The sequence below is a fragment of the Cyprinodon tularosa genome, unplaced genomic scaffold, assembly GCF_016077235.1.
Source record: "Cyprinodon tularosa strain WSP-4 unplaced genomic scaffold, ASM1607723v1 ctg157, whole genome shotgun sequence".
Classification (NCBI taxonomy): domain Eukaryota; kingdom Metazoa; phylum Chordata; class Actinopteri; order Cyprinodontiformes; family Cyprinodontidae; genus Cyprinodon; species Cyprinodon tularosa.
Window position 1 is genome coordinate 459676 of NW_024038405.1, and position 14999 is coordinate 474674.

General features: G+C 37.3%; 1 protein-coding gene across 1 annotated transcript in view; it reads left to right on the top strand.

Annotated features, from left to right (window-relative positions):
* LOC119780195 (lutropin-choriogonadotropic hormone receptor-like) overlaps window positions 1-14999 on the top strand; it is a 71843-nt gene that overhangs the window by 50603 nt on the left and 6241 nt on the right. The window contains exons 2-9 of the mRNA XM_038280129.1: window positions 6493-6685; window positions 6950-7021; window positions 10243-10317; window positions 10559-10633; window positions 11104-11178; window positions 11450-11527; window positions 11700-11768; window positions 12202-12276. Coding sequence (XP_038136057.1) covers window positions 6516-6685; window positions 6950-7021; window positions 10243-10317; window positions 10559-10633; window positions 11104-11178; window positions 11450-11527; window positions 11700-11768; window positions 12202-12276 — 689 coding nt within the window. The 5' untranslated portion in view covers window positions 6493-6515. The remainder of the gene's footprint in view (window positions 1-6492; window positions 6686-6949; window positions 7022-10242; window positions 10318-10558; window positions 10634-11103; window positions 11179-11449; window positions 11528-11699; window positions 11769-12201; window positions 12277-14999) is intronic.

The following is a 14999-nucleotide window of genomic DNA, read 5'->3' on the forward strand; positions in this document are numbered from 1 at the left end:
ACAAACCTTATGTCTGAATATTTATGTCCTTAAACATTTTATTTCATGTCAATTGCAAAAACGTATGACACCATATACAGTTTTGGTTGAACTATCAGAATATCTAAGATTATGACAAAGCAAATAAAATATAGGAAATTCATCCATCCTCTGTCTTTAACTGCTTGTCCTTTCCGGTCAAGGAGGACCTGATGCCTGTTTCTAGCAGTCACTGAGTGATAGGTGACCTACACCTGCACGAGTCACAAGTCTATCACAGGGCAACACGGAGAGACACAGGACAAATAACATGCCATACAAACATCCATACCTGAGGGCATTTTAGAGAAGGCACTAAACCAACAATCATATTGGCGAAAGCTGGAGTACCTATAGAGAGGACTGAAGAAACTGTAAGACAAAAACACAAGACGTCTTTAATATCTTACTCTGAATAATATCTCATTGGATGAATAATTTTTATTCTTATAAATTCTGCTCACTAGTTTTAAGAAACCTAACAATGCATAGGTGTGTAACAAGATCAGATTCTCGCTTAATGTTGTAACATTTAAAATATACATTTCGATAATAAATCAAGAACAAAATAAAAAACTTGTAAGACTCTGTGTTTTTTGTATATTTGTCCTCTGTTTAAAACCGTTCCTGGTCTACACAGAACAAGGCTGCTTCTGGGCATTAAAGGTTTCATCAATCTTTCCAGAACTAATTTGACCAAAGTTCTGGTTCTTTGCCTGAAATTTTCATTGGCAAACTGTTTTGGTCTGTTGCTCCTTTATTAAAGCAGAAAAGCTTTTTTGATATGCTGCCCTGCATTTTCTTCCAAATTGTTTTTTAAATGACATGCAAATGCTGAAAACAAATTGATTTATTTCACATTTGAGTGTTGGCAGCATCAGGTTTTTGAAAATACCTTCCTGGTGTTTGTTTATTCCCCACATGAATGTTGGGGGTTTTTTTCAGCGCAGAACACTTGATGCATAGTTTACAACATTTGGGGTTTATTAATGACGATGTCATTCTGTGTGAACATGACAGAAAAATTTGGACATTTAATGGAGAATGAAAAAAATCAGCAAAGGTCTCTGGTCAGATTTGATCCCCTTACACTGGGTATGTGGACACTGTGCTGAATCCCCAATGAGATCCAATCAATTTGTCACCAGCAGGTGTATTGAGTGGTTGGGCAGATTAATGCAGACACTTGGCTCATTACAAATGTCACAGGCTTACACTTTATGCTCCATCCAAAGAGTTGATTAATTAATCAAATGAAGGCTCATTCCTGAGCATCTCATTCACTAAGGATCCATGAAGTTGTTGAAAAAAAAATCCTTAATGGCTTCTTAAATGCTTGGTTTGAAAACATATAATGTAAGCTGCTGTTGAAAGTCCAAAAAGTATTATACATTTAATTAGGATTTTACACCCCAGTAGTATTTACATCTGACACCAATATATCATCATTATATATTATTACACTTATTGCCCTCACAATCTAAAAACTAGAGTAAACCTGAGCAGCATTTCCTTTCAGTATAAATACGACTGTTCTTTTAGGGTCTTAGAGGTTCTAGAAAGCATTATTGAACATTATTGATCAGTTGGTTAAGCCCTGTCCAGTCCGACCTTTGAAATGAAAAAAAGCATAGTTCAGGGGCAGATGTACCCAGGAATGGTTATCCACTTAAGTTGACAAGCCTGGTGAGTAGAACACTAACAAGAGAAGCACCCAAAAGGGGCATATAAACTCTGGAAAGGCTGCAAAGATCCACAACCCTGACCTGGCAGTAGTCAGAATGATATGTGTAGAACTGAGTGGAGTTCTACTTTATCAATCTGGGATGGCTGGCATTCAGTCCATGAAAAGGACGGACATTTAGTACAATACTTCAAACTTATTGGGTGACGTACCAGCTAGTACCCGCCTTCCATAATACACTTTCAGCCAATCGTATCAGCGAATCATGACATTTCATAAGCTAATAAATTTAACTTTTTCCAAATACTGTCAAAATAAAAAATGCCCAGATATCTTTCCCACCTACAAATGCACAAAGTGCTTTCCTTTGCTTCTTTTTGAAAATGAGAAATTGTCGCTATTCTAGCTAAAACCTCCAGTGTAGCCATGTTTGTAATGCCCCAATAAGGCCTCTGAGACTGTCGCCATTCTTACATGTCCCGCCCCAAAAGAAAAACTGCTGGCATGTCATTAGTATGACTCGCTTGTTGTTCAGAGACAGATGTATTAGCAGGAGCCTTTCAAGATGGATTTCTTGTGAAACTTAAACTCGAATCTCGGACAATCCAGCTTGTATCGCAAGCATACCAGTCTGCAAAAAAGCTTTTCATTGCTAACTTCACAAATTGGGTTTTAAACCTGGTTGCTCTAGTCAAATTATCCATAGTATTGTAGTGGATCCAGCAAATATCAAAGAAGGTGCCTCGGCCGGATAAGACCACAATTTAACTATCAAATAACTGTTATGTGAGGCAGAGTTTAACTTTGCTTCTCTAAGATGTTTTTGAATGTTTGACTGCCAGCTATAATGTCTCACAGGAAAAGGTTTTTTATATTTGGTTTATTTGGTAGAGACAGATAAAGACACATAGCTCATGAAATAATATCATGGCTGTATCATAAGGCTCATATCTATGGATAATTGGCAAAACCTCTCCCTTGAAGTACTTTAAATAGTTAAATACAAAGCAAAAACAATTACCATGAATGCGATCAGAAATGTCTAGAAACCAGATAAAAATAACAAAATCACTTAGATTAAATAAACACATCCACTCGAAATTCAAACAAATGCAAGCCTCATATACACTTACATCATTTTGCATTTAATTTGTAATGGCCATACCGCTGCTGCTGTATAAGCCAGGGTTTTTTTTTTTTTTTCTGAAAGTGGTCAAGTCAAAGTCTTAATATTTGTGAGGGGACCATTCCTCTTGGATGCTTCCTCTCAAAGAAAATAGGTTTTAAGCAAATTGGAGCTTACAGTTTCCACATGTAGTAGCTGTGGTTGATCTGGAGGTTGCCAGCCTGCTAGGTAAATAATGACTCATTTATTTTACTTCTGAGAAATTAGGGATAAACAATTATACCTGTTACAGCTACTACAATACCAGGAAAATCAGATTAAAAATGTTTCACAGCTATTCCTATTTTCCTAGTAATGTTTAGATTAAATGGCTTTTCTTAAACATATAGATCAATTAAGTAACTGCAGCAACACACAACAGTATGAGTATATCAGCAGGATGACATTGAGAGGAACAGGGTGAGCAGAAGCTGCTTGGCCCTGGATGTTATTTGCCCTGCTTAGAAAACTCTTGTTAGTTTTTGGATCTGTTGAGTCTGACAGAGAAACAGTAGTCAGGAATAAGACAAAAAAGGACTCTCAGAAGAACATACACAGTGTTCCTGCTGCCAATTACCTCAAATACCACACTGATGTGTGCTTGCTGTTGAACTTTCTCCCTGAAATGTCAAGTTTTTGTGTGGAAACAGAAAGTAAACAGTGTTTGACACCGATGGCTCCTTCTAATGACTTCAGGTTTGCTCTGACTCTGTCCTTGTGTTCCACTGATTGAGCTATTTCTGTATTGTGTACTTTGCTTTTAGTCTATTTTTAAAATTGTCTCATCTAGTTTAATGCTGGCTGGTGTTGAACCGTCTCCTTTTGCAGGGCATCACTTTTCGTGTTCTTGTTGTCGGCTTTTGTGCTCTGATAACCAGCAGGAAGCTGACAGGTCAACAGCCTTCCTCCCAGAGGTAAGAATAAGCTGTTCACTAAAAATAAAAGAAACCTCCAACAATGGTAACAAAAGCAGGTAAAGGGAAAAGTGAGTTTGCAATCATGCCTGTTGCATATTATGGAACACCCACACATTTCTGGATTAGTCCATCTCATTATAAATGTTGTGGCTGCAGCTATGCTTGACCTTGAGCTCCTCACTGCCAACGTCATCTTTTTTTTTTTTCCTGTTTTAATTCTGTCTACCTGAGAGTAGAAACCTAAATAAATGCCCTATCGTGTTCGTTTTATTTTACAGTGCCTTGCAAAAGTCTTTAAATATCTTGAACTTCTTGATAATTTTTCATACCACAGTCAGCTCAAAACACTGAATCTAAAGGTATGGAGTGTATATCCATCCATGTAGATAATTAATAAACCGTTCAATCCATCACTGTCTAAATGTAGAAGTAGGCCATAGCGATGCTTCGCAAATCTTTCTTTTTTTCTTTTAGGTATTTACGGCACTAGTGCCTTGTTATATGTACAGTGGGCTAACAGGAGAGAGGGAGAGAGACTCTCGGCAAAGGACCACAGGTCTGATACAAACCTAGATCGGCCACGTTGAGGACTAAAGCCTCCGTACATGGTTCATGTATGCTAACCACTGTGTCACCAAAGCACTATGACAGCACAGGCCCTGAATGTAAACAAAATGGAAATACTCCCACCCCCCACCCCATCCCAGTAGGTTCTTTATCTCAAACATTTTTAATGTAATTAAAGCTGCCTGAACTAATCATAGATAAAAAAAATTTAAAAGATTAATTTTACTTAATAGGTCAAAATAAAAATAAGAAATCAGGCACTGAGCCTCATCTTCGTTTATAAATCAAATATAGCTGGTAAAAGCTGGTACATAGCATCAGTGTAACAACTGATGCAGAGCAGCTGTTACAAAAGGCATAACAGCTTATTTTCTGCTGTCTCCCAATCAAGCATGACATAGTGAGGTGATGCAGCTTTGATTTTCCAAATTCAATCGTCTTTCCCTGCTGTGCATGACCTTCTTGGTGCGAAGTGATGCACAGCGTGGTGGTTAGCAGGAAGACGTGGGCAGATTCAAGTCCACTCGCATAAATTAGCCCCCCTCTGTCCCTGCTTCCTTGCTCCACAGGGTTAAGCGTACTGGAGCATCTTAGTAAGTATGCTCTGCTGTAAATCTTGTAGGGAATGTAAGAGTCTTGGTAAACAGTACTGGGCTGTAACCTCTCCAAGGAACTGGGAGTATCAGTGTGTGTGTGTGTGTTGTTGCACTGCGTCAGTATGAAGACAGTGTTGCTGCTCTGCTGACACGGGTCAAAGCGGCATGGCGAAGCAGGATGAGACAGCAGTAAATGGGGTCAGGGTCGCTGACAGCAGAGGAGATTAAACTAACTACACTAGTGACACAAAGCTTTGTATTTGACAAAACAGCACATATGGCACTTTGGTTTGTGCTTGTGTTGTCTCTAATGATGTAAGATGTTGTAAAAGTGCAAGAGTAAAAGCAATGATGCATTTTGATTAGCTTATTGCTTATAAACTTGATTTAAATGTCAATTTTCATGCTGAGAACCTAACAGCGTGTTAAAAATCTGGGGGTTTTTTAGCGTTTACTTGGAGTTATGCCAAAGAATATCCAGACTTGTTTGGCTTTTAACTCTTAATTCTATTAGGATTGGTGCCACAACTTATACGAAAGTGTAGCAGAAAATTGAATGTTAACATTTTTATTTTATTTTGGTTAGGATTATTGTCGTCTTGCAACATTCAACTGTTTTAATTATCTAAACCAAACTGTCACACTTAGATGGAATAAAACTGATTAGAATGTTCAGGAACAGCCGAAGAACCACTTAGGATCAAATCTATACCCTGGAAGCCTCTAGTGTCATTTCCACAGTGAAGCATAATGAATGTATTAGCCTTAGAGCGTGCCAACCACTGGGTTGGAATGAATAAAGTAGGATTGCAATCAGTTTGTGGAATGCAAATACATCAAACCTACAGAAAATGTATCTTCTATGTTCAAAAACTTATGTTAGCCAGAAAACCAACATATTTTAATACTCTTTATGAGAAGAGAGGTCATGATCCAGCCAGTAATAAGCTGATTTCCCAACAACTTATAGAGGGACTCTTGAGACCACTAAGGATACATGTCTGAGACTGTGTGAGCCTTCATTTCTAAACTGGAGTAAAATCTACCTTTAAGAATTGCACCCAGTTGAAACAGTTTTAAATTCCAACATGATATCAAAATCTTGGTAATGGTAAATTTCTGCAATAACAGACTTTTACTGCTAATAATGGAAAGCCTAGTAATCTTAACCTCACATCTTAATTAGAGCAAAGTGACTTCATCCCATCCTCTTGAACAACTTTCACGCTCACCACCCACCAAACGTCACATCAGTGTTGCTCTGCTGTCAAAGAAAAATCAGGTTATGTATTCACCCAGATCAGACTCTCACAGGGTGAGTAACCTCACAATTACTACAGACACTGAAGGCAGCGGCTGATCCAAGCTCTGTGTGGGAAAAAAAAAAAAAAGAGAAAGGGAGAGAGACTGTTCAGCCTTGTACCCCTGGCCTGGTAAGATAAAGCCACCCTGAGGGTTGATTTTATCTCCAAACTTCTGAAAGACTCCTCAGGGTTTTTTTTTTCTCTGTGTTAATATTCTTTTTTTATGATTGTTATCCTGCAGTGAGCTCTGGCTCGGTGTCACACATGGCTCCCCGGGCGGTTTGGCTCCTGGTCGCGCTGTCCACCGTCCTGAAGCTGCGCTCCTGCTGGGCTTATACCTGTCCAGCCATCTGCCGCTGCAGCGCAGACACGTTTCAGTGCAGCAGACACACTCAGCTGGCCTCCGGGACCGCAGCAACATCTGTGCTGCGACTGTAAGTAACTTAACTGTCTGCTTCAACTGTCTGGACACTTAAAGACATCTCATAAACTTTTACTCTCTGCTGCGTCCATCCCCTCCTCAGCTTTACTTTTTAATTTACCATCACCGTAAAGTTTCTTTGAAAACGGATTTTATTTAACAAATGTAGAGTAATAAAATGAGACGTTTTTGCTGCCTATTTTTTTTTTTTCTGCTTTACTTTGAAAACATTGCAGCATGGCTGTGGATTTAACTGCTTTGCTCAACAATCTTGCAGAAGGCTCACCCGGCTGCCCCTGAAACACGTTCCTACTCATGCCTTCAAGGAACTGATCAACATAACCATAATGTAAGTGGCTTTCAAATGCACATATAAAAGGGACATTTAGAGTGTAAATTTATATTGAGTTGAATTGGATGTTTAGAGACTACAGTAAATAAAACACGCATGAGGGAATCAAAGGATTTAATCAGCATAATAACTCCATTCTCATGGTAACATTAATAGATGCATGTTGCTAGATTTGCATGGCAAATTACTGACCTTAAATGGAAAATTATTTAATATTCAGACTAATAATGAATGAGATTTGTGCAAATAGAAAGTCCACTAACTTCAAAATACACAAAAAACTGCAGAGGTGATCCACTGGACTTTTACTGTTTCAAAAAAAATTCAAAATAAATTTCTTTAGTCAGTTTTATCCAAAAGATTTTTAAGAGAAAATATAGATAAAGATATAAATTAGGTCAAGACTTTTTTAGAAACCTAAAGTTGGGTCACCAGATTGATTGATCCAAAAGCGAATGTTATTTTATATTTAAGAAGATTGTCCTGTTGGGAAATCCATTTAGACCATCTGACCCAATCTGTGACCCTCCAGGAACCAATAGGCACAGCTCAGCTAAAAGGCTGCAGCTCCACACATAGAAAAATAAAAAAAACATCATCAGATCATGTAAATATGAAGACCTTTTGATAAAAATTATGAGATGTATTGTGATCGCAAACACCATACAAGATGAAGGACACTAAAAGGGACACTAACTTTTTCTCAAATCCCAACACGTAAATGATTGAAATTTATGAAGTAATTGTGTATTCCAACAGGACCAGGAACAAAATCCTATCAACACAAATTTTACAAAAGGACAAAGCAAACTAATATTAAGCTCTTGGAACCAAGACATTAGCCCTATATAGGACATTTATGGAATTTAAAATGTTTTGGGTTTTTTTTTTTTTTTTTTTTTTTTTTTTTTTTTGAAAATATATTACAATGTTTGAATTGTATTTTTTCACCCTAAAATAAGAATGGGTCAGATGATTTATAATTTAGGAGTCATAACATTATAATTGAAATGATCATGAAGAGTGGATATAAACTTTCAGAGCAACATAGGTTCATGATAAACACATGTAATATTTATTCTGCAACAGGTATTTAAATCAGGTTTAAGATTGACATGAAGTAACAGTTATTTTATGAAAAAACATACACGGTTTAACATTTAGAGTGCGTTGAGCAATTTATACTTGACACAGACTCAAAACAAAATATTCTTATTTCGGTTTATGATGTATATTTGACAGATATATCAGTTAATTACTATTTTTTTAGATTATTTTTAGAGTCTAGTTTCCTTTATTTTGAAAGTATGTAGAAAGGAAAGTGGGTTACAAGAGAGAGAAGAGACATTCGGTAATGGTCAGTAGGATCAGCGGGACTCGAACCTGTGACAGCCAATATATTGGTCATGTCAACTCCACCCCTCCACCCCAATATATCAGAGAATTAATAAAATGAAATAAATAAATAAAATGAAAAAAAAATGTTAAGTCATATATATATATATATATATATATATATATATATATATATATATATATATATATATATATATATATATATATATATATATATATATATATATATATATATATTTCCTAAATGTTGATTCAGCTTCTAAATTCTTACGCTTTTAACAAAGAATCTTGTTAAATCTAGCAGATATAAATCTATATTTGCAGAATTATCATGTCAGACTACTTGCAATGAATCATTGATAGAAAATGACCTTATGAGAGGCTTTCGTGGTTCTGTTAGAGAAGATTAGGACCACCAACTGCCTCCTCAACAGTGCATCACTCATGTAGCACCCGACTGTCAAGTTCAAACGTCTCAACTCTATTATACACAGCACAGTCCAGCAGAAGAAATCCTCCCTTTATATCCAAGGAGTGACTTTAATGGAGCCCGTGGGTTGTAAAATCCCCTGGAGCTCGGCAGTAGATGTCTCAGCAGCATAATTACCCTCAGCACAGCAGCAAATCCACCAAGAAATGACTTAAAAGAACAAACCAGTGTTATGTTATCATTTTGTCATATTAATCACACAGAAGTGCTGCAGGGGGGCACGATCAAATTGGAATGTACTTGTGAGAAGACCAAGAGATGTAGTGGAGCTGAGGAAACAGAAGGGAATGCTTTCATTTCAACAGATAGAGTCAGATAGAGTTAGAAACTGGTGGTCATTTATGCAGAACACCCACCTGAACTCAGCTCTGCTGTGGAGAAACCTTGCCTCTAAAAACTAACCCGACTTTCTTTTTATAGAAACATTTTATATGTGGATTTTTCAAACTAAGCAGAGTGTTTTTCATTTTCTCTGTTCCTCAGGGACAAGCCTTATCAAACTCAGATACTTACTGTACTTGAGTCTAATCTGTTTAATGAGCCCAAATCTGTTTTAAAACAGCAGACACTTTAGGTGTTCTTACAGGGTCAAACTTAAACGAAATCCCAGTTGAACAGCTGCAGTCTTTTAATTCTTCCTCCACAATAAGTCTGCGTAATGGTAGAATGGGATGACTGTGTTTTTGTCACTGGTGATGCATGCTTGAAATGACTTCATTTAGATGATCATGTGAAGTAGCTTTTTATGACCAGTAAGGAGTCATTATGACACCATATGTAAAGCAATTAAGAAATGGGATAAAAGAAAATGGGATCCACAGTACAGATGGAGTACTTTAATTGTTTCTCAGTTGAAGATGGTCGCTGATGTAAGACGCACACAAGGTATCAGACGATTACAGTAGAGCGACAGCCGAAAATTATGATTGCAAGCTCAAGATGGAGAGCGTTTTGTGAAGTCAGCCATCAGAGAAGAAAGTAATCAAGGACAAACAGAAGAAAAGGTCTTGTTAACTTTGTAGCTCTTTGTCTTTGTTTAGTCCTACTTTTTAAACATTTCCACCTACTCCTTCTGACCCAAAAGCATCAGTTGATGTATGTTTGGAGCTTTTCCACACATGAGGTCCTGGCATGTGCGTGTTACTTGGCCTAGAAAACGTGAATTTTGTTTTGGGATGTTTCCCTGATGATCTGCAACAGTGCATCAATCATGTCTGTCCTATTTTTTTTACACTGAATTAAAAGTTAAGTATTCTAAATCAAACCTAACAGAGAGAAAACACATGCCATATTTACCACCTTCATCTGTGATAATTGAAGTGTGTTTTTTTTAAACTAATGACTGATGGAGAGTGATTTCTTTGCACCACAGAGAGATCTCCCAGAGTGACTGCATCGCAAAGATTCAGAAGCATGCCTTCTTCTCTCTCCATAGTCTGGCGCAGATGTAGGCTAAGTGACATTTTACCCTTCCCCCTCCCTGTATATCATTTTCAAATATGACGGGAGAAATAATTCATTTGGATGTCATTTAAGTTTCATTTCATTATTCTGTCAGTTACAAAGCAGAGAGTTTAATCATTTAGCTCCAGTGCAACTGATACATAAATATTTTGTGCGGATGTGAATGCTATTGTATATCAGACATTTGTAATTACTGATTTGTTTCCCAATTATTGTTTCTGCAGCTCAGTGCAGAATATCAACAGTCTGAGAGTCATTGAAAGCGGTGCCTTCACTGACCTGCCTAGGCTGGAATATTTGTAAGCCATTTTTTATTGCATGTTCATAGTTTATACATTTAAACGAGCAAGTAATTTTTCTATGGTTTCCAGTATTGAGACATTAAGACCAATGAGATTGTGTCTTAATGTCTCAATACTTTTTTTTTTAAGGCTAGTAAAAACATAGTATCAAATTTCTTTTTTGCTTTAATTTGCCCTATAAATCAATCCAAAATCTCAATCCTATTTCAATATAAAGTGGAAATAAAAAGTTTATCCTCAAAATCTTTATTTTTCTGATTTAAAAATATCTGATTGATAAAAAATCTTGAAAAGGTATGAGAAAAAATTTATATATATATATATATATATATATATATATATATATATATATATATATATATATATATATATATATTTAATCTCTGGTTAGTTGTATGGTACATCATTTGTTTTATGATTCTTTTGATCTATTCATGGCAAACTTTGTCTACCATGTTTCAAAACAGGAGCATCTCAAACACAGGCCTAACACACTTCCCAGACTTGACAACCATATCCACCCTTGCATCAAATATCATCCTGTGAGTATTTTCATTTCAAGTCTCAGCCTCTCTACACCTGATAAAAGTCCAGTTGGAAGTCATATAACTGCTCTCCTATTTCATATTTTGGACCGGAGCCATTCATTCTAAATTTTGTTCTATCAATGTCACACTGCCACCAACCCTGACTGATACTCTGTCTTACTGTGACACAGTTCAAACAGCTCATATTTGTATAAATATGCATAATTTAGTCTAACTGAGAATGGAGCCAAGCAGCCTAAATGAGCGTTATCTTCTCCGCCTGCAGAGAAATGGCAGACAACATGAGGATCGACATCATTCCTGCCAATTCCTTCCAGGGACTTACAAAGGAGTCTGTTGACATGTGAGTGCAAAGGCCTTATCCTCTTTGTTATTTCATTATCCGAGCTAAAGACACGATTTGTCACTATTTGTTTCACTGATTAATCTTACATATTTAAATGTTCGGCTCACTGACCATGGCAATACATGCATTTAGCAGTGAAAAAGTATTAATAAGACTGTGTCCTCTATAGGAACCTGGTTAGAAATGGCTTCAAGGAAATTAAATCCCATGCCTTTAACGGAACCAAGCTCAACACTCTGTAAGTACGGTAGTTTGTATTCTTTGACATTTTTCTAATGCTAATATGATACACTGTAGCACAGCAGCTGGTTTCGGTTAAGTGCACAGGATTTCCCTCTCTAATCAAAAAAACGAAGTGTACCAGTAAATAACCCTTATGTAAGACTAAACAAAGATTGTATGCTCTGTTGTTTTGTTGCCTTGTACAACAATGCTAAATGCTGATGAGGACGAGATGCGTACAGACACCCTGAAGTCTAAAAATAAGATTTATCCTCCTCTGTGCCAACTCCAGATAACAATAAGGAGATGAGTAATAGTCTCGGGGCAGTGTTCTTCATTTCCATGTCATCTTAAGTTTCCTTTCAAATTATTTGTTGAGCAGAAAACTGCAGTTTGAGCTTGAGGTTAGATATAATGCCTTTTTTTCCTTTTCTTTATGTGTTTTGCAGAATATTGAGAGACAACAGGAACCTCCATCATATTCATGAAGATGCTTTTGAAGGAACCACAGGTCCAAGTTATCTGTACGTCAACATCAACTATTTCAATAATTCATTTATTTTCAGCAGGATATGATGTTAAACTCTATATGTTTTCTAAATAAATGTAAAGTTTTGGGGTGGGCAGCTTTTCATCCAGTTAGTTTTTTTTCCTGTGAAAAGATTTACATTGTCAATACGTTTAGGGTCAACAAAATTACTATTTTCTAACCTACATAAATCTACTTAAAGGAGCAGCTATGTTATGCTACTGTTAAGCTGTTAGTTTAACTGTAGCCATAAGAAAAGGACATCTGATGTTCAATTTTAAGCTAAAAAAGGCTATCATAATAATTATAATGGACTCCTATTATCAAATGAAATAAAGAAAAGATAGGTTAAATGCTACTTTTCTGACACAACAGCTAGATCATCACAGTCCTCTTAAGTGTATACAATTTCTGGGGAAAATGTCTAAAAACTCTTAAACAATACTAACCTTGAACTTAAAAAGCAAAGTATCTAAGTAAAGATGTAAAAAAAAAAAAAAAATAAATCTTAATTTGAAATAATCAATTTAATGGGAAAGAAAATTGGTTGAAGATTAATTACTGAATATAACTCCAAGCCAAATACTAAAATTATTGGAACCTCCAACAAAACAAAGACAAGAATACAGAAATAAACACAAGAGTTGTACTTTATCAGGATTTCCTGTTTTGTTGGCTTATAATTATAATATGCAGTGCCAAGAGTCCTTCTACATGGACATTTCTGTAAAAAGAAAGAAAGTAGAAATCAAGTGAATTCAGTCCAAGACCAGACTGAGAGCACTTGAGATTGTCTCCTTGAAATTAATTTTTTTCATAAGTTTTGTCTTAATTTCAATGGTTAAGCTTCTGTTGTGATTGTGATGTAACTTTTGCTGCCTTTGACCTAGGACTTCTGTGAAAAAGAAGTTTTTAAATCTCAATGGGATTTTCCTGGATAGATAAAGGTTAAATAGAATAAAACATATATAAATGAATAAGGGACCAGAAAGCTCTCCTTTTGTTGTTGCAACTCTTCAAAATCGGACAGACAAGTTAGTTTAGAGAACGCTTTTTTTGGTCCAATTTTGTTATTATCTACAGTCAGAGCATTAATTAAATACCTTAAAACAGATGAAGCAATAAAAAAGTTGATTGCCTGAAGACCTTTTCAAGATCCTCATACCTCCACCCACCATGACAAGGTTGGTCAAGCTGCTACCTTGATAGAATAGCAGCTACGATGTGTTATTTAAAGGTACACTATGCAACCGGTGTTGATTTTCCAGCGAGGCTCCCCCCAGAGGGCGAAAGTAAAAGTGCACTGTCGTAAATATGCTCAGCTGTTCTCCTGGTTTCTCCGTCAAGCCAGGCGCGGTTGTTTTGAGCTTAGCAGCGAATGACTAATGCTGCGTTCACACTGGACGTAGCTGGCGCGACAGAAGCAGCGAGTTTACATGCAAAGTCAATGGTTGACGCGCGTCAAGGCGCAGCAAAAGGTCCCGCGGTGCGGTGCTGCGCCTGCTGCTCAGACGTGCAGGAGGCGCAGCACGTCTGAGCAGCTGATCAGCGCGTCGGGTGCGTTTAACGCAGGGAGAGAGACACAGCACTGATGATCACTCCTCTTAAACAGTTTATTGACGCCTAAATTAACTTAAAATGCAGAAATCTGCCGGCAGAATAAGCAGTTTGGATTATTTAGATGAAAAACACCTACCAGCTGCCGCGGTGAACCGCTGCTGATGAAGGGATCCATACTGTCGGCGCACCGCTGGTATGTGGGGGTCTGAGCGGCTCCGACAGAAAAAATATTGAAGGCAGGATAATAATCTGAATGAACTGACTGCACTGATGACGTTTTCAGGTGTATTTTCTCACTTAAACACATATTAAAACTACTTTATTCCCACTGATCACAGCAAATATAGCTGCAAGGCAGAGAAAGGATAGTGAAGCTCCGCCCAATGCGCCTCAGACACACTTTTGCACCGCACAGCCAGAGCAGCAAAGCTGCTTCAGCCGCGCGTCAGAACTAACTGGTACAAGCAGCAAAAATGAAGCAGCAGACGCGATTTTGCTGCTTTTGCTGCGTGAACGTAGCATAACTGCACAAAGATTGCCACTGTGCTAGCAACGAGAATGCTTTTAACTGGGGGCGTGTAGCAGTTCTCGCCTTAAAGCAAGACTGACTCTCACGAGACTTCTGAGCCTGTGGGTGCGGGTCGGTGCTCCTGCAGTTGCAAGTGCAGTATTTCCCCCACAGACCACCAGGGCGGCCGAGAATACCTTTGTTCAACCTGAAATGACTCATTTAATCATCCATAACGTTATGGAACACATTAATTAACTGAAAAATGTTGCATAGTGTGCCTTTAAATACACTTTAGATGGGTTTGGAAAAAAAAGATGAAAGTACTGTGAAAGTTTTTTGTGCTTTTATTACAGTACAATGCTTTCCCTTCATCATGCCTAACGTTGCATGTCACTGGATCCATGAATGTCTAAGTAATCCTTATAAATACTGCTCCCTGACCAGCAGCCCTATCCTGTTCTGAAAAATCTCCATTGGCATTAAAGAACAACGTAAACAACATGCCCACTTTCTCCAATCAGCATTCAATAATGTGAGGCACAGTGTGACTATTTCTGCCCAAAGATTAGATGAAGTGATCCTTTTCACTCCTCGTAATCTCTACAGTGACACCGACTGTTTGTTTTTTTACTGTTTTAGGTTGTAAA